General features: G+C 54.9%; 2 protein-coding genes across 2 annotated transcripts in view; one reads left to right on the top strand and one right to left on the bottom strand.

The window, feature by feature from the left end:
• Positions 1–16,569, bottom strand: part of ABLIM3 (actin binding LIM protein family member 3) — a 44,442-nt gene extending 27,873 nt beyond the window's left edge. Inside the window, exons 1-2 of the mRNA XM_054389382.1 lie at positions 16,551–16,569; positions 16,210–16,311 (exon numbers count right to left, since the gene is read on the bottom strand). Of these exons, the coding sequence (XP_054245357.1) occupies positions 16,210–16,311; positions 16,551–16,569 (121 nt within the window). The remainder of the gene's footprint in view (positions 1–16,209; positions 16,312–16,550) is intronic.
• A 105-nt stretch (positions 16,570–16,674) lies between these two features.
• Positions 16,675–17,323, top strand: part of SH3TC2 (SH3 domain and tetratricopeptide repeats 2) — a 40,426-nt gene continuing 39,777 nt past the window's right edge. Inside the window, 1 exon segment of the mRNA XM_054389380.1 lies at positions 16,675–16,830. Coding sequence (XP_054245355.1) covers positions 16,675–16,830 — 156 coding nt within the window.

Below are 17,323 nucleotides of genomic sequence, written 5' to 3'. Positions count from 1 at the left end.
TGACAAAAACCCTAATGAGCTCAAATGTGTGCTCTGGTCCCACTCCAGCTCTTGACCCTGGGGCTTATTGTGGATTTGAATCTCAGGATGCTTGAAGGCAGGTGAGAAGGATGGGGGGCAGGAGCATGGGCACAGCCCAGAGAGCTGGCAGCACTGCGCTTTTGCACTGCACAGACACTGCTGCCAGGGCAGAGGGACAGAGCAGGCAGATTCAACTTCTTGGTCTGCTCCCCCAGTTCCCAGCCCCAAGCCAGAAAGCAAAGCAACCAGTGCTGGAGGGGTTCCTCAGAGCTCATGTCAAGCTGGAACTGGGAGGAGGCAGCAAACAGTCACTGTCACACAGACTCAAATGGTGGCAGCTGCTGTGGCTGGCCAGTGACATGGGAAGGTGCCCAGATGGGTGCCAAAACCTCATGCTAACAGCAAGGGCACGGCAGGACCATGTGCTGGGGTAGGAGCTGGTCTGCAGGGTGGACCTGCTACCATTCTGAAAAGAGAGAGGAGGGACAGGAGGAGAAGAACAGACAGAAGGCAATAGAAAATGGAGCAGTGAATAGCGAGGGCCCTGCTCACAGCAGTTTGTTCCTGGCTTCACTCATGGAAACTCTTCTCCAAAGGGGAGTGTGGAGGAAGCTGCTGATTGTCTCTCCATGCTGGACAGGAGGCCAGCAGCAGCCCATGCCTGCCTGCAGGATGTTTACTCCCCAGCACAGGCAGGCTCAGACCACCACAGGGAAACCCAAAGTTCCCACTGCCAGCTCAGGCAGGTTTTATCTCCTCCCCTGCAGAAACCTAGAGAACCCCACTACCAGCACCCAGCCCCAGTGCCAGCTGGGCCATGGGGTGTGCTGGGCAAGGGGCCACAGGATGCCCCTGGTTTGCTGGAAGCACCAGCTGCTGCCATTGTGACTTCTCCAGATTCTCAAGAAAAAAGAGCAAAAAGTTGCTCTTCTAGTTCCTGCAGCTGCAGGGACATTTGAATATTCTGGCACAGAGCAGCATGAGAGCAGCAAGCCTTGTGCAGTGCTCACCAGCTTCCCCAGCCTGACAGCTATTCCCTGGACTGCCCAGAGTTGGTGAGCCAGGGTCCATGCTGTCCCAACTTCCCCCACCAGCCAGCCTGGCAGTGGGGAACAAGCCTGTGTGTGGCAGTCTTGCAGTGACAGTCACACCCTGAGCGCCTCTGAGGCAAGAGTCACTGGCCATGGGAAGAGGTCCTTTAGCCACTCACCAGGCAAAGGAGAAGGACAAACATCCTGCCACAGGCTGAAGCAGCATCCCCAGCCCCCTGCTGGTCCGTGGTGGGTGCCTGGAGCTGGTCTGCTCTCACCCCAGCAGCAGCACCTGCTGGGAGGCACTGGGGTTTCTAACAGCATTTGTTCCCCAGAAGAGAACCACTCTTTAATGGTCACTCACCATCCCCTGCCACTAAACAAATGAAGAAGTGGAGGGCTTGGTGGGTGAGAGCCTCCACTGCCTGGTGAGTGCTGTGGGATGGGGCTGGTGTCTCCTCAGAGCAAGGACTCTGCTGAGACAGCTGTGCAGGGACTGGAGAAGGGTGAGGGGTCAGGAGCGTGGTGGTGCACCTGTGGAGCTCGGGAGGAGGCTGGAGTGAGGCAGGAGGTCTGGGTGGTGTAACACAGGAAGGGAACACGTTAGGAGGAGTTGAATGTGTGTGGTAGAACACACGTGCTTACAGCCACTCTAGTGCATGGCTTGTGTCCTCCGTGCTGGCTGCTTCCCTCCCATCTCCAGCAAGCACTGCTGGGGTCTCTTTTTGCTGGGTAATGCTTGTACAGCTTGTCATAGCAACAAGATCTCCTTGAACTGCAACTGCAGCCAGGATGCCTGCTGCAGGCATCACAGAAGCCACTTACAGCAGAGCTCTGGGCTCCACAGACCCCCAAAGGAGGGTGGCAGGCTTTCCCTGAACCAGGATACACCTGGGATTTAGGGATTTTTTGCAATGACTAACACACAGCACTAGGCACTTCCTTCCATTTCACCCCCTCCAAGAAGAGTCTGTGGGATGCTCAGCCCCCCTGCACTGGGCCAGCTGAGCCCCATCTTGCACATGCCACCCTCAGCAGCAATTTGCAGGAGGAACAGAAGAACTGGGGGACATGGGAAAAGGAAGGCTTTGTGTCCTGGAGCCTCTTCCTTGCAGGCAGGGCAGCAGCAGAGGCTGCTCCACACATGGTCACCCTCCTGGGCACAGTGCTTGGAGCTGCAGGCACAATCTCCTTGGCTTCTGCCCCTCTCTGCTCCCAGTCTGTGCTTGCATGGGAGCCTCTCTCCTCAAACCAATATTGTTCTCATCCCAACCAGCAGTATCACACCTGAAGTGCCTATGCCATCAGGACCCTGGGCTGCATCCCAAAACTGGCACTGAGTGCTGTAGATAACCACACAGGTGAAAGATGAGTTCAGCCCCTCCAACAGCTCATGAAAGAGAGACCCCCAGCACCTGGGGCCCCATCTTTGCATGCAGGCTGGACATGCTGCAGCTGCCTGGGCATCTTCCACGGCATGCCCAGTCCCCCAGCAGAAGTGGTATTTCCACCAAGCATGGGGCTGGAGTCTTAGCACCCAAGAAGGAACTGAAGGTTCTAAGAATGGCAATAAATCTCCAAAAGGCACAGCTCAAATTTCATAGCAACTGTTTAATTTTCCTCCCTATTATTCCTGAGAATATTTTAGCAGTTCTTGGTGTCTTGGGGAGAGGAAGAGAAAGGACAGATTACATTTTAATTAATAATGGCTGAAATGCTTGGCTGCCCAGGGCAGGAGCTGTGGTGAGCCTGGAGCAGGGAGTTAGGCTGAACAGGAGAGCATGGCACAGCTGTGCCCAGGCACCAGAGAGCTGGGTCCTGTCCAAGGGTGGCTCTGGCAGGACAGCTGGGAGCATCCTCCACCACTCCACTCCCAGGCAGGAGCTTACACCTCTGTAAGCCTTCCTTCCTTCTTCCTCTTAAAATCTTTACAAGGGCATTAGAAAGCCACAGCTCTGAAGCTCACACCCCACTCTTACAAGAGGTCAGGCTCATCAAGGACCCCAGAATAGCCCAGTGAAGGGGGAGCTGCCCCAGTGTTGGAGCTGCAGTGTGCCAACCATCTGTACAGCCAACCCTGGCTGCAGTGCCCAGAGATGGATGAGGTTCTTGGTTGCCAGAGCCTGCTTCACTGGGACACCAGCCAGGACTGTGTCAGTCTCACACATGTGGCTATCCAGCTGCTACCCAGATCCACTGCAGTGGTATGGAGAGCCCACCAGCAACTTGGAACCAGTAGTGCTGGGAAGCAAGATGCTCCCCTGGGCATGTGGGACACACATCTCCATTCCCTCACAGCTATGAGGTGACCTGTGCTGCCAGCTCTGCTGGGTCTCCCACCCACTGTAAGAGCAGCTTAGCCAGGAAAACAGCCTGGCTTGCACAGGTTATCAGTGCAGAAAGGGTGGAGGGACCAGATCCAAGCTGCTCTGTCCCATAAGCAAGTCTCCTGGGCTCTAGGGCATTGCAGCACAGCTGGACCAGATGCCAGAGCCACCCTGAGGTCCCTGAACAGGGCACTTTCACACCAAGCTTGGGTGCCTGATGGCTTTGGTGCCACAAGCCATTCCTCACAGGGATTGATTCAGACACCCCAAAGCACCCTGCAGCTCCCACAGCTGAGGCCAGGAGCCCAAGTGCCACCTGCAGTCTGGGAGCTGACCAAGGTGTGCAGGCACTGCCAGTGAGCTGGTGCAGAGCTGGCAGCTGGGCAGGGCACCATGGCAGCACACTGGGCTGTAGGGCTGGGGGTGCTGCATGGAGCCACCTGAGAGTGCAGGCAACTATGGCTTTGCTTTGCTTTGCTTTCAAGAAAAAGAGAGCAGTGAAAGCATGGGGGGGGAGCAGGTGAGAGGCACGTGTGTGAGCTGAAGGAGAGACGGAGGATGCAGACAGCAAACAGGCATCCTCAGGGGCCAAAACCAGAGCACATGTACTGCCCAGAGCTCCTCTCTCTCCCTCTGCCCCAGCAGAAGATGACAGAGGTGCCCTGCCACGGCAGAGGACACACTCTCAGATGTCCTGAGCAGATGCCTGTGCGCACACACATCAGCTCTTCACTTGGGAGGCTGCTAAGATGCTGGATGCATGCCCAGAAACCCAGAACAGGTCCCTCTTGAGGGACTGCCTCTTGATTCAGAGGGTCAGCTGCAGTTTAGGAGGTCTGATGAAGCAATAAGCATCAGGAGCAAAACCCAGGGTGATGGAGAGATGCCAGAGCCAAGGGTTAGCTGCTGAGAGTCCCCAACCCCATGCTGTACATTCCAGCCCTGCACAGGGGGTCACAGCCCTCTGGGCCCGGGGCCCCCACTGCACCTGCTGGGAGAGGCAGGAGCAGGCTGCTCCAGCACTGCACAAACCCTGCCTTTTACCCAGCAACAACCTGCCCAGGGACATGAGCTGGAAGCTGACAGACAGGCTCCTGCTCTCTTGCCCCACACACACCCCTCTGGTGTCCCAGCCCTGACCCACAGCCAGAGGTATCCCCCAAGCCCACCACACACAGCCAGGGCTGCTGCCAGCGTTCTCTGAGGCTCCCACCAGCTGCCACCTCCCCAGCAGATGTGCAGCACTATCTGAGATCAGCATTTTGGGCTGTAGGAAGGTTTAGTTGAGGTGGGTGAGGAGGGATCCCTGCTGAGAGGCTGAAGATGGGATTTCGTGCTTGCATCTGGTTCAGCTTAAAAATCTCTTGCCCAAGCTGCTACTGATACAAATAAATTGTGCATGAGTGAGGGGGTGTGAGGCAGATGGGTGCATCCTGCACAGACACAGCCCACATCCATGGCTTGAGCTCTGCCTAGGTCCCAAAGCAGGGCTAATTACATCCCTGGGACGGGGATGTGCACAAGCATAAAGCCACCCAAGTGGTCATGGAGACACACAGCTGCCCTTGCTGGCTGTGGATCTCAGTGCAGAAAGACCACCTGAAGCCATGTTCTCTGCAAGACACCATGCTACAGTGTACAGCCAAATTCTTGGTAGCAGCTTCCCCCTGCCCTGCTGCTGGACCCTACCATCCCCAGGGCATGCACACCCCATGGGGTGACACACAGTCCCAGCCCCAAATCTCCAGTGCAATGGGATGCTGCAGAACAAAAGCCAATATGAAAGCCTTTACCATGTCCCCTCCTCCACTGTGGCCATCCCATAACATCCTACTTCCTCTACACAGGGCCACTGCTTTGCATCCCACTCATCCTCCAAGTGTGGGGATCTACCCAAAGCTGGTCCTCAGAGCAGGAGCTTTGGGCCACTCAATGTCCACATGGGTCCCACCAGCGCCGCCCTTGACCACCTCAGCTTCTCACCTGGGGTGATGCTAGCTGTGGGGAGGATCTGGCAAGGTGGTCTTGAGGGAGGCAGTCCACTTGGCAGCTAGGCACTGGCCAGAGCCCATCTCCACCCCCAGGTTTTATTCATGAGGCGTGACAAGTGGGTGAGCTACAGCCAGCAAACAGCTCACCCAGCAGCCTCAGACAGCAAGAACGCAGGAGGAGCAAGCCTCAGCTGGGGGCTGGACCTAGCCCCAACCCACACAATGCTATTTTCTACTCTAACCAGGCTGGACAGGTTTGGGAGGGCCATACAAGAGGATGCCCTTGGGTCCTTGAGTCTAGGGGTAGCAGATGTGCGCGGTGGAGGAGACTAAACTGGAGGACTTGGCCAAAAGATGAAAACCTTTAGCTCATCATTTTGCTGAGGCCAAGTTTCCTGATAAATAGAGTCTGTGTTCAGTGATGGGAGGCTGTTCGTGCTGTGTGGGAGCACAAGGAGCTCAGGGCCTCTTCCCTCTGCTGCCAAAGCCCACCCACTGCCACCGACCAGGGATGCAGCAGCCTGGGTGAGCTTCATCAGGAGGGTACAGTCCCAGCCAAAAAAGGAAAGAACCCCCTCCTAGAAAGCAGCAAAGGGGCTTTCTGAGGAAGGGAAAGGGCAAAGGGACTCTTGGATGGTCTCTGACACAGTGGCATCTCCCAGGGGGCCTTGGAGGGGGCTGTGGAGTCAGTGCCAGGGTGTCCGGGACAGAGCTGGCACAATGGAAACATTCAGGCTGGTTGCTCACACAAACACTCTGGAGACAGGCAGGACAGAAAGGAGCTTATTTCTGCCTGATGCATGGAGGGATTTGCTGTTTGCTGCTGGCTTTTGTATTTGTGGCTTCCCATATGGAAATGCTTTTTTCCCTTTAACCTCCTCCCACAAGCCCAATGGGTTTTGTTGCAGTTTTCAAAACATATGGTGCATACATCAAAAACATAAAGGATGCTATATTTAAAATATTACAAAGTAAGCTAGGAGCCAGCAGTTTTAAACTAGGGCAGTGTCTGAAAGTGAAAAATGTGGGGATTTAGGATTTTCCATACAGATCAGAGAAACAGCCCTGTTAGAGGAGACAGAGCCAGGCTGGCAACCTGCCACTGTGCTGCACACTGTTGCTTACAGGGTCTGGTACCCACTGCTGGGAGAGCAGTGACCCAGTTAGCCCAGTCTGCACCCTGCAATTTCAGAGGGATCACAGTGCTGCTGAGGCCAGCACCCCCCTGCCCCTATCAGTCTGCTCAGCACCCAGCCAGTATTTGGCAAGCTGGTCTGTATGTGATGCTCTAGAATGAGTCCCAAGCCATAATGCCCTCATCTGATTTCTTGCTGGTTTCCTCAGTGCTCAGTTGATTCCCTGATGGGCTGAACACCTCCTGCACTGCTCTGCTAATCACTCTGTGCCTAGCATTAACCTGGCCAATACAAGCACTGCAAGGAAGAGAAACTCTTGCCTTTTGCAGGCACATGTTAGGAGACCAGAGAGTCCTTCAGGTCATTTCTCCAGGCTGGAAGCTTGTTCTCCTGTTCTGCAGAGTGCAGTAGACTCCCTTGTTTTATTTTAAACCATATCCACACTGGCATTGTAACTCCAACCTGAGAGACTGCGTCATAGCCAGAGAATGAGGGGTATTGGGCTTGCTATTTTTAACTCCTTCTAGTCCAGGGAGGGAGCTGAAATCAAATCTGGCTATAGAGACACTGAACAGATATTAATGCAATGAAATAGGCATTTGGACTGGAGGTGACAGCTGGCAAAGCAAGCCCTGGCGTCACAGAGGGGACAATCCCCCCCTAAATAGGCTGCATGGAAGGGGTATATGTTACAGAGCCAGCCCAATGCTATCAGCACGTGCTCACAGGGATAGGAGCTTCAACACCAGCCACCCCCCGACCAGTCCCATTCCAGGCAATGAATTACAGCTCAGGGCTGCCAGCAAAACACCATCAAGAGCCTCCCTGGCAGGCTTCAAATTCCTACATCCACTCTTACATCCTGGGAAGGTGCTTTCTAGAGCAACTGGCATCTCATCAGCTGTGCTCCTGGGAAGAGGCAACACAGCATGAAGGGCACTACCTCATCCCCTTGAAGCCCTGTGAACCATCAAACTGCCTACAAGCTGTGGGGGTTGGAGACAAAACCTACAGCCAGAGACAGTGAATGCAGAGCATCCCACAGACCCTGTGCAGCCCTCTTCAGAGCAGGGCTCAGCAGAGCCCCAGAGGGGTCCCTGCAGCACAGAGGGTGCTTACTGCTTTTGTTAATCTGCTGTGTGCCCTGCTCTAATTCTGCTGAAAGTAGCAAATGGAGCCTTTAAGTGGTCATAAAAAGACTGTGCCCACTCCCCATGGAGGTTATTTGGGACACCTGGCTGTGCATATGGGTGGTATAAAGGGGAGCACAGCAGGCAGCTGGGACGTGCAGGAGGTGAGGTGCAGTGTGGGACAGCACCATGCCACAGAAAGCCCCATGGCCACTAACAGATTTTAGGCAACACAAACACTGCAGGACAGCACAAGGCACCTAGACAAGCACACTGACCCACACACTCCTCAGGGCAGTGACAAGAAGCATGTCTCCAGCCCCTTGCTGCTTGATGTCCATCTCACCCACCCCAGCCTAAGTGCCTGTGGGTAGGGTATCCCATGGGACAGGGCACCTTTTAAAAACTATGAAGCACAATGGAATGGCCAACAGAAAGATACCCCAGGGAGGGTATCTCCCCTACCAGCAGCACCTCTGAGCACAGTGATGAGGGACTGGACAGCAGCAGTGACAAGTGCCCAACAGCTGCATCTGAGGCTTCTCTGTGAGCCACTGCCCCAACCCACCAAGCAGAGATGAAAGATGGGTTCAGGAGGAGGAAACTCCCTCCCATGCAATGCAAGGATGCACTAAGAAGTCCCCAGGACAGAGTAGGCTGGAATGCTCACAGGCTACCTCTGGTGCAGAGCCAGCATGGGACCCTTGGCAGCCTGCAGCTGCAAGCTGGGCCCATAGGTGTCTATTAGTACATGAAGGCATGCACAGCAAGCCACCACTGCAGCCTGGCCTCCCCACGCCTCTGCTGACAGCTGCTGCAGGCTTGGGTCCATTCTGCTGCCCCAGGAGAGGCAGATCTCCCTCTGGGCTCTGCAAGGGCTCCAAGAGATCCTGCACAAGCTGGTGAGGTGCTCCAGTCTCACCCAAAACTGTTAGTGCTTAGCTTCTGCCATGTGTCAGTTTCAGTTGGCTGGAAACTGAGCTTTTGGTATTAAAAAACAGCAGTTTTTGTTCTTCTTCCCATCTGTATGTTTGTGTATTTCCCCTACCACCATAATTAGCAGGCTGGGCTCCAGCCAGGCTCAGGAGGAGATCTTAGTAGACATCTTCCCAGCAATCTGAACAGCTTCATCATTTCTTTTATGGCTCCCCTAGTGCAATCCCCATCACCAGAATCAGCACAGCCCAAGCTGTCACTGCTGGTGCCCTGGCACAAGCAGTGGGGCATGGAGGTTGCAGTCCAAAGAGCACCAGCCCCACAGCTACAGGGAGCAGCACCCAAGCAGAATGGGAGGGGGTAGAAACCCCACACCAGGAAAGGCAGTAGAAGGTTTGCCATGCTCCTGGCAGGTTCCCCAGCACAGGCATACATCACCAGCACCTCTGAAGCTCTGCAACCATGAGCCCAGCTCTCTCTGCCCTCTCTGAGGTGCACATCACTGCAGTTAGCTGCATGCTGTTTGCAAAACCAAGAAGATAAAATAAATCAGCATGGCCCCAACAACAGAGAGACATGTTATGACTGGAATCCTGGTACAGGTGATCCTGCTTGGGCAGGGGGGTTGGACTAGATGAGCTCTCAAGAGCTCTTCCAGCCCCTAACATTCTGTGATCTCCCTCCAACTCTGAAAGGTGACATCACCATGTTCTGCTAGTCCAGGGCCAGCTGCCTCCTCCCTGCAGCATGCTCTGGCTTCTTCCCTCTCTAACCCATCCACTGGCACTAAGGCTTGAAAAGTCACTGCAGCTGGTCCAGTGGTTGTCAGGACTCAACCAAACCCAACAAGACCTCAGTTTCCATCCCAGGCTAGCACTGTTGAAAGCATCTGCCTGGGTTTTGGCAACTCCATCTCTGCTCCCTGCCCCTCCCCAAGCATACCAATGCCCATGCAGCTTGGGCAAGCCTTGGGCTGCTGAAGGTGCAGTCTCCTGCAGCTGCTTCTGCTGCCCTCCTTGCACACCACAGCACAAAGACAACAGCCAGGGAAGGGCTGTGAGCAGGGGTGTTTGTGAAGCTCTCTCTGGCAGCAGGAAGCCAGGGTGTGCTGGGCTCTCCATGTGGGACCACAGGAGAGGAGTGCTGCTCTGAATGAAACTGCTCTGCCTTGGCAAACCATATTTTGGTTTCAGGCTGTCTGGTAAACAGACTTGAGCTTGCACACACACAGACATCTGCCTGAGGCAAACAGCAGGACAGAAATGTACAAGCAAATTTGGCAACTTTATGTGAATTAAATGTGCATTTAACTGAGATTTATGAGGAGTGGGGTGGGGGGGTTGCAATAGCAATTGATTACCAAAATCAGATTATTTATGGAGGTTTAGCAACTGTGCAGGAGATTAATGTTGTTCCCAGAATAAATCCTTAGTAAATGTATGTTTTCCCAGTAATCAGCTAATAACATGTCATCCTAATTGTCTCATGAAAGGGGCACAGAAGCTCTGACAAATACTGGAAAGACATATTGTTGTCTGCAAATCAACACCAGAAGGCCAAAAGCCACACTCTGCCTCCAAACCATGGCTCCACTTGGGTCCTCCAACATCAGACCACAGCCAGGGGATGCATTCAAGTCCCTGCTGCCAGCCTTAGTCCTCCATGTGTCCATAGGCAAAGACTAGATCTAGGATCCAGATGACACTTTGCCAAAGACATAGGGAGGTTCATAACCCCTGAGCCTGGCCAAGACAAAGGCAACCCACCACAGTCACTTGCATGGTGACAGGGGGTGATAACAAGAGAAAAAAAACCCCAGCATGGCTCCTAGGATGGGAAAAGGAGATTTATTCCCAAGAGCAAGAGGAGTCTTGCAATTAGGTAGAGCTCCATATTGATACAGTTTTGTTCTCCTCTCTTCTGGTAGGTGGTGGTGCCCCATCAAAGCTAAAGGGACTGCCTGTGCCATGGCAGCTCCTCTATTTTCCTTAAGAACCACTTGTTTATTAAAAGAGCTTTTATTGAAGATTAATAATTCTGTCAGCAAGAGGCAAATAATGCTGTGCTAGGCAGCCAGCCCCATCCTGAGCTGGCAAGGGCCACCCAGTGTCCTGACCTGTGCTCTCCCTGAACACCAGGATGTGTTTCAGGGATGTTCTCCCAGGGATCTCTAGTCCTGGGAGGAGGTGGCAGCTGACCCCTAAGAGGGGCAGGAGGGTGCCCTGCCACTCCCCATGGCCAGGGCAAGCACAGGTCCACTAGTTGAAGATGCAGAGATGCTCTGACAGTCACCATGGCAACCCCAGTATACAGCCAGGGTGAACAAAGCTGACAGGAAAGAAACAGAGAAAAAGGAAAGAAGGGAAAGCAAGGGGGAAAACCAGAAAAGAAGGAAAGGGAAAGTCTGAAGTCATGGAGCAAAGGCTGGGGTAGGAGGGAGCAGTGGGGTGGAAGAGCACAGGTAGTGTGGAAGAGCAAAAAGAAGAGAGCTGCCATGAGGCTGCTCACCCTGGGACAACCTTCAGCAAGGTGACCCAGGACATGCCCTGATTGTACCACCAAGATGCTGCCTGTCAGTCCCACTGTGACTGTCCCAGCAAAGGGTTCCTCCAGGACACAGCATGTTCCCAGGTGGGCAGCCCAAGGCTTCAGGATGTGCTGTGTGGCACAGGCAGGCAGCACCCTGCTAGAGACACAGCCGGCTCAGGAAGCCCTCCCCACACCCTGAGGCAGCTCTCAAACTCCCAACTGAAAAGACCCTTAAGGTGATGGCTGTATGGGTGTCTGGGGCCAGGTTATTCAGCACCTTCTTCCACTGGCACAGATGGATTGTCCCAGTTTTTGGGTCAGAACACATTCCCACTCCCTGCTGCAGCCCAGTTTTGGGGTCCAGGCCCACTTCTCAGCCCAGCTATGCCAGCTCTTTGTCCTGCTACTTTCTAAGCAAAGCAGGGCTGCCTGCATCCCCATGGACCTTAAGAAGGCATTTTGGAGACCATGAGCTTCAAGTGAAGCACAGAGTCCTCAGAGCAAAACCCAGTCCCAACCCCACAACAGTTGGCCATCTCCAGAGCTGGTTGTGAAAGGAGCCTGGAGGCAGTGGGGGACAAAGTATGCCTTGTCACATGGCTTGGGGCTCACCAGAACCCCTAATCCAAGGTCAGGGCAGGAGGTAGAGTTGCAACCACAAACACACTGGCATAAGCCCTTGCCCTGGAAGAAGGAGCCAGGTCCCCTGCCAAAGCACATTCCTCTCTCACTTCTCCATCCCACTTCATTAAAGGCAGGGTATCAAAAAACAGACATCAGGGTTTGGGTCAAAAAGCAGTGACTACAACCTCTCTCAGCTGGAATGGAAAATAACATCCCACTTGGCTGTTTATTCTAATGAAATAACAAATCCCAAAGGGAAGCTCCCCCTCTGCTGAGCCACCCTTGTGATGACCGAGCCATAAACACAGCACAGCCTCTGGCAGGCAGGCAGCAAGTGCCTCAGCCCACTGACCATGGGGATGGAGTGGGTACCTGGGTGGTACAAGCAGGAGGTGGTCAGTGGGGGCTACGTGTACATAAAAGCCTGGCAGGTATAGGAGAAAACCTCCTGGGAAGAGCACCGAGTGAAACAGCTCAGCCATTTCAGCAAAGAGAAGGTGAGAGGAGCCTCTGAAGTAACCACCACAGATGCTGCAGGAGCAGGGCAGCAGGTGATGAGCACCTGGAAAGCTGCTGCTGTGGGAGTCTGCTGTGGCACAGGGCTATCTCAGCAGCTGAAAGCACAGCTCTGCACTGGCACTCACACAGAGGGCTCAGTGTTCCCTCAGCCGCATCCTGAGCCTCCATGGGTAGGCCATGGGATGGTCCAGCAATGGGGCCAAAGGGTGCCAAGCTCAGTGCTTGGCAAGGACAAACTGGACTGGGGACAGGGCAGGACAAGGCATATCTAGAACAATAAAAGCCCATGAGCAGGGGTTTCAGCACAGACATAATCCTCTCCCCTCCTTCCCACACTCACACTCCTCCTGGCTCCTGCATACACCCAGAATCCTGACTTCAAAAGCAGGGGGGCTGCCAGTGCAGGAAGCAGCAGGCAGGCAGACAAGGCTGTCTCCTGCTAAAAGCCTTCGGTGCCTTTCATCAAGTCAGAGAAAAAACAGCCTTCAACCACCAGGCTGGAGGCAAACAGCCAAGCCCTGGCATCAGGTCCTGCTGCTCGGCAGCCCTGTGCTCCCGACATGGGCCAGGCACAGAGCTTTAACCCTCCCTCCCTCCTGCACAGGGTGGGTTTAGCCCTCCCCATCCCACCTCCCTGCTATATATACCTAAATAAATCCATCTGTGTACAATAAGCACCAGAGATCCTCTTAACCCTCCACACTCTGTGTTCTGGAGCTGGGGCTAAGCGCTGCTGCCCCGTGCTACAGGCACAGGAATTGGGGCATTCTCTGGTGACAAACCCAATCATGCAGATCAACTCACCCCCCCACCCCGAGGGCACTGCTCCTTTCCGTGCTGAGATGTCCCTTCCCAGCTAAAGTGATGGTCTGTCCCCAAGAGCCTTTGGAGGCTGCATCTCCCAGCTCCTCATTAGTGACAATTAACAGGCAATCAGGAGGCCCGGCAGAGCTGGCAATTTCCAGGGAACGAGTCCCCTTTCAACAGGGGAAAATGAACGTGTGCTTTGTTGTGCATGCTTCTGGCTTAAATGAGACAAAATCTGTCTGCCAAGGAACAGAGTTATTTGCCAAGCCAGACCCTTTGTGCCACCTGCCCAGCGGAGCAGGGCGCTGGGGCAGCCACAGATGACCTCTCTGGAGAAGCCTGTGCTGTGCCACGTGCCTGCAGGATGCTCTCACACAGCCCAGCAAAGGGCAGGCAAGGTGGGAGCAGGGACTGGGGTTACCTCTGACGTGGGGAGAGTAACGGGCACTTGTCAGCAAAGACCATGCTGCTGGCTCAGAACCACCCACTGCTCCTCCTGAAGTAATTTCAGACCAGGGGAGAAGCTCCTCAGAGTCAGCAGAGGGCAGCCAGGGCAGGAGGTACCTCTTCACCCACCCCTGACTAGAGGCTGGGCTGGGGATTGGCAAAGAAGATAGGGTAGAGATACCAGCACCCACAGAGGTTAGCTGGGCTTGGACTTCAGCTCCCATGTTACAGCACTACAAAAGGTGTGAGCTTCAGAAATGCAGCAAGATCAGCACACAGATGAGCAGCAACCCTTCCCAAGAGGCCAGCACAAGCACCAGGCAGCTCATGCTCTCCAGCTTTGCCATTCCCCAGCCTGGAGCCAGGCAAGGCTTACACACCACCAGCCCCTGCTTCCCTGGGTATTTGCCTAGCTGACAAGGAAGAAAAGACAAGCAAGCAGCCAAGAGGGAGATGGCCCGGACGTGACAGGCTGGCAAGTTTGACAGTAGAGTCTTGTTAGCAGCATTTTTTTTTCCCTGCACTTTGAGCAGGGGCAAACCAAGGAATGCTTCCCAGCAGCCTGCACCAATCGAGCTTGGCTGCACAGAGCTTTAATTGCCAGTGGCAGAGCAGCAGTGGGCAGCAGCAGCTGAGGGGTCCGGGAAGACAGATGGCAGAGTAGTGCTGATGGCTTCTGTCACAGCACAAGGTTCTTCCTCATCCCTCAGGATGGGAAACTCTTCTTGTTTCTCCAGCTACTCTTCCTCCAGCACCAGAGATGCATCTGATCCCATGCTGTGCCTGCTGGGGGCTGAGTTTGGGGTGTTTCACCCCAAGGCTGCCACACTACGATGAGAACACATCATGCCTGGTGCCATCAGGTATTTGGGACCACATGTCTGGACCACCTTGGGTCTAAGCCCACAGCTCAACTGGGGCCCAGAGATGTGGGGAACAGCAACAGCCACAGCAGAGCTCCAGCAGCTCTCCAGGGGAAGGAGAAGGGTCTGGCAGATCTCTAAACTGACTAAGCACTCTGGGTGCCCAGTGGCTCTGCTGTAGCAAGCACAAGCCAAAGCACTTAGCGTTTCTTGGAGACACTCTGTGTAATCTTCCCTGAGTGATGGGGAGTGCTGCTATAAGCACAGGGAAGAGCCTGGAGACGCTTCCTGGGATCAAGGAGACACTGTGCTGGCAGTGCCACTAGCTCTGGAACCCTACTGCTCTAGACAGGCACTGGAGAGCTGTGTCCTCTGCCAGCCACAGTCCCAGATCCCCACCACCAGATCTTGCCTCTGCCAGCTGCCAAGCAATGGACATCCAGAAGACAGAGCAGAGAGGCAGCTCTCAGCATCTTTCTTGGAGCACAGCCCAGGTGGGAAAGGCCACCTTAAGGAAAGCCAGGGCCCGGACCAACCTCATCCATTAGTTTCCAGCCAAGGCCATCAGCCTGAGCCTCAAGGCAGGAAAGCAGCAGAGATGAGCCTGGAGCTGTTTGGGGAATCACCAAAGAGCAACAGCAGCCAGCCCAGTCCAGACATCCAAGTCATGGATTGCTACATTTAGAACACTGAGAGCACCCACAGGAGAGACAGCCCAAGACGATGTTCAGCCCATCCCTCTCCCCAGCACGTGCAAGTAACATATCTCACAGTCAAGCTTTTTATAGGGTTTCCCATTCCTGCTGGGCATGCAGCGCAGCAGCTCAGTATGACCACACCACTCCCTCCCTCAGTAATCACTCACATGCCGTTCACTAAAGTCTTTCCATTCCCTCTCTAGCTGTTTCCTCTTCTCTCCTTATTAGGGATCCACCTACCTATCCATCTTCTCATTCTCTCCCCCTCTGTGGCTATTTTTAAAATGCCAGAAGAGCTCTCAACTGGTAGCATCCTCAGGGATGTGAGGGATTTTATATGTCGCTCATCACGAGCCATCACCACCACATAACACACCATGCAGGCAGTCACTTCTCTTTTTTCAAAAGCAGGGGAGGGGAGAACATCCACACTTCATCCCTCAGCTCTCCCTGGCCAGCTCACCCAGGGCAGCACTTACAGGCACCTCCCATCCCAGAGGATAAGGGTCAGATCCAACCCACTCCTCCCCCAAGAGGGCAGTTAGGCCAGATGGTGGGGCAGCAGTGCAAGTCCTCTCAAGTAGCATCTGTGGGAGTATGAAGGGATGGTTTTGCTCACTGAATAAAAGGCTCTGAGCTGGGGATCATCCAGCTTCATGCCTTAGCATCTGCTGTCAGATGAAGGAGGGCTCCCTTGCTGAGAAGATGGCTATGTTTCTTCCTGTATGGCCATGCACATATAAGGTGCTGTAGAGCTTGGTTCCCATGGTGGTTAATGGATAAGAGGTAGGGGCTATGTTGGTGCTGCCAGCAAAACTCACTCCAAAGGCACAGCCTGATCCAAGAACCAAATCTCTAGTGACAGCCTGGACAGAGAGAGAACACCAAGGTCTTCCTGATGAACCCATCTCAGCCTGGATGGAAGGAGGGAGGAAGCATTCACGTACCACACAGGCACTGCACCAGCAACACAAAGCCCACTTTTTTCTCCTTGATCTGGTTATTCCCTACAGAAGAGCTGCCTTCCCCTTCCCTCCCAATGGTCTGGCTGGAGACCTGATACCAGCACACAGATAGGCCCTTGCCCCGGCCCATCCATGCCACCCGCACCCCAGCCCAGCTCACCAGGAACTGAAGGCAGGCTGCTTACATCTCTCCTGCAGGGGCAGGTTCCCTGGTGCCAGCTGTCTGGCTGGCACTGCCAGCGAGGCACGGCCACGCTGACCCAGCCACAGGACACCAGCCTCGGCGGCTGCCAGAAAGGATTAAGCTGTGCATAACCTGAGAGGTGTCCTGCGGAGTGCTAATGCGGTGATATGCTCTGTGTCACCGGCGGGACACCCGTGGGAGCCCTTTGTCCCCAAGGGCTGGGTGTGTCTGCGACCCAGGCAGCAGGGCTGCAGGAGCCTGAACTTGGGCACATCACTCAGACGACGCTTGGGTGATGCAGCTATTTACAGCATGCAGGAGGCTAGAGTGAGCTCATCTTACGTTGCTCCACCTTCTTCATCCTCAAAGGACTGTGAGCTAATGCTGAAGGAGGGGGAAGCAGGGTGAGGAGGATGGGCACCTGATGGCCCTGGTACAGCAGAGGGCTGTTGAGGTGTAGAGGAGGATGGGTTTGCAGGGAGCAGCACTGTGCTGTGATCAGAGCGCAGACGAGAGGCTGCGTGAGCGAGGACAGGGCAGGCTGCGTGAGCGAGGACAGGGCAGGCTGCGTGAGCGAGGACAGGGCAGGCTGTGCTCCATCACACGGAGGAGGAGAGGCTGTGTGAGTGAGGACAGGGCAGGCTGTGCTCCGTCACACCGGGGAGGAGAGGCTGTGTGAGTGAGGGCAGGGCAGGCTGCGTGAGTGAGGACAGGGCAGGCTGTGCTCCATCACACGGAGGAGGAAAGGCTGTGTGAGTGAGGACAGGGCAGGCTGCGCTCCGTCACACCGGGGAGGAGAGGCTGTGTGAGTGAGGACAGGGCAGGCTGTGCTCCGTCACACCGGGGAGGAGAGGCTGTGTGAGTGAGGGCAGGGCAGGCTGCGTGAGTGAGGACAGGGCAGGCTGCGTGAGTGAGGACAGGGCAGGCTGTGCTCCGTCACACCGGGGAGGAGAGGCTGTGTGAGTGAGGACAGGGCAGGCTGTGCTCCGTCACACCAGGGAGGAGAGGCTGTGCGAGTGAGGAGAGGCTGTGCGAGTGAGGAGAGGCTGTGCGAGTGAGGACAGGGCAGGCTGCGCTCTGTCACACCGGGGAGGAGAGGCTGTGTGAGCGAGGAC

This window comes from Indicator indicator, chromosome 18 (genome assembly GCF_027791375.1).
Source record: "Indicator indicator isolate 239-I01 chromosome 18, UM_Iind_1.1, whole genome shotgun sequence".
NCBI lineage: Eukaryota > Metazoa > Chordata > Aves > Piciformes > Indicatoridae > Indicator > Indicator indicator.
The sequence above is the reverse complement of the archived record's forward strand: the minus strand, read 5'-3'. Positions and strand labels throughout refer to the sequence as shown.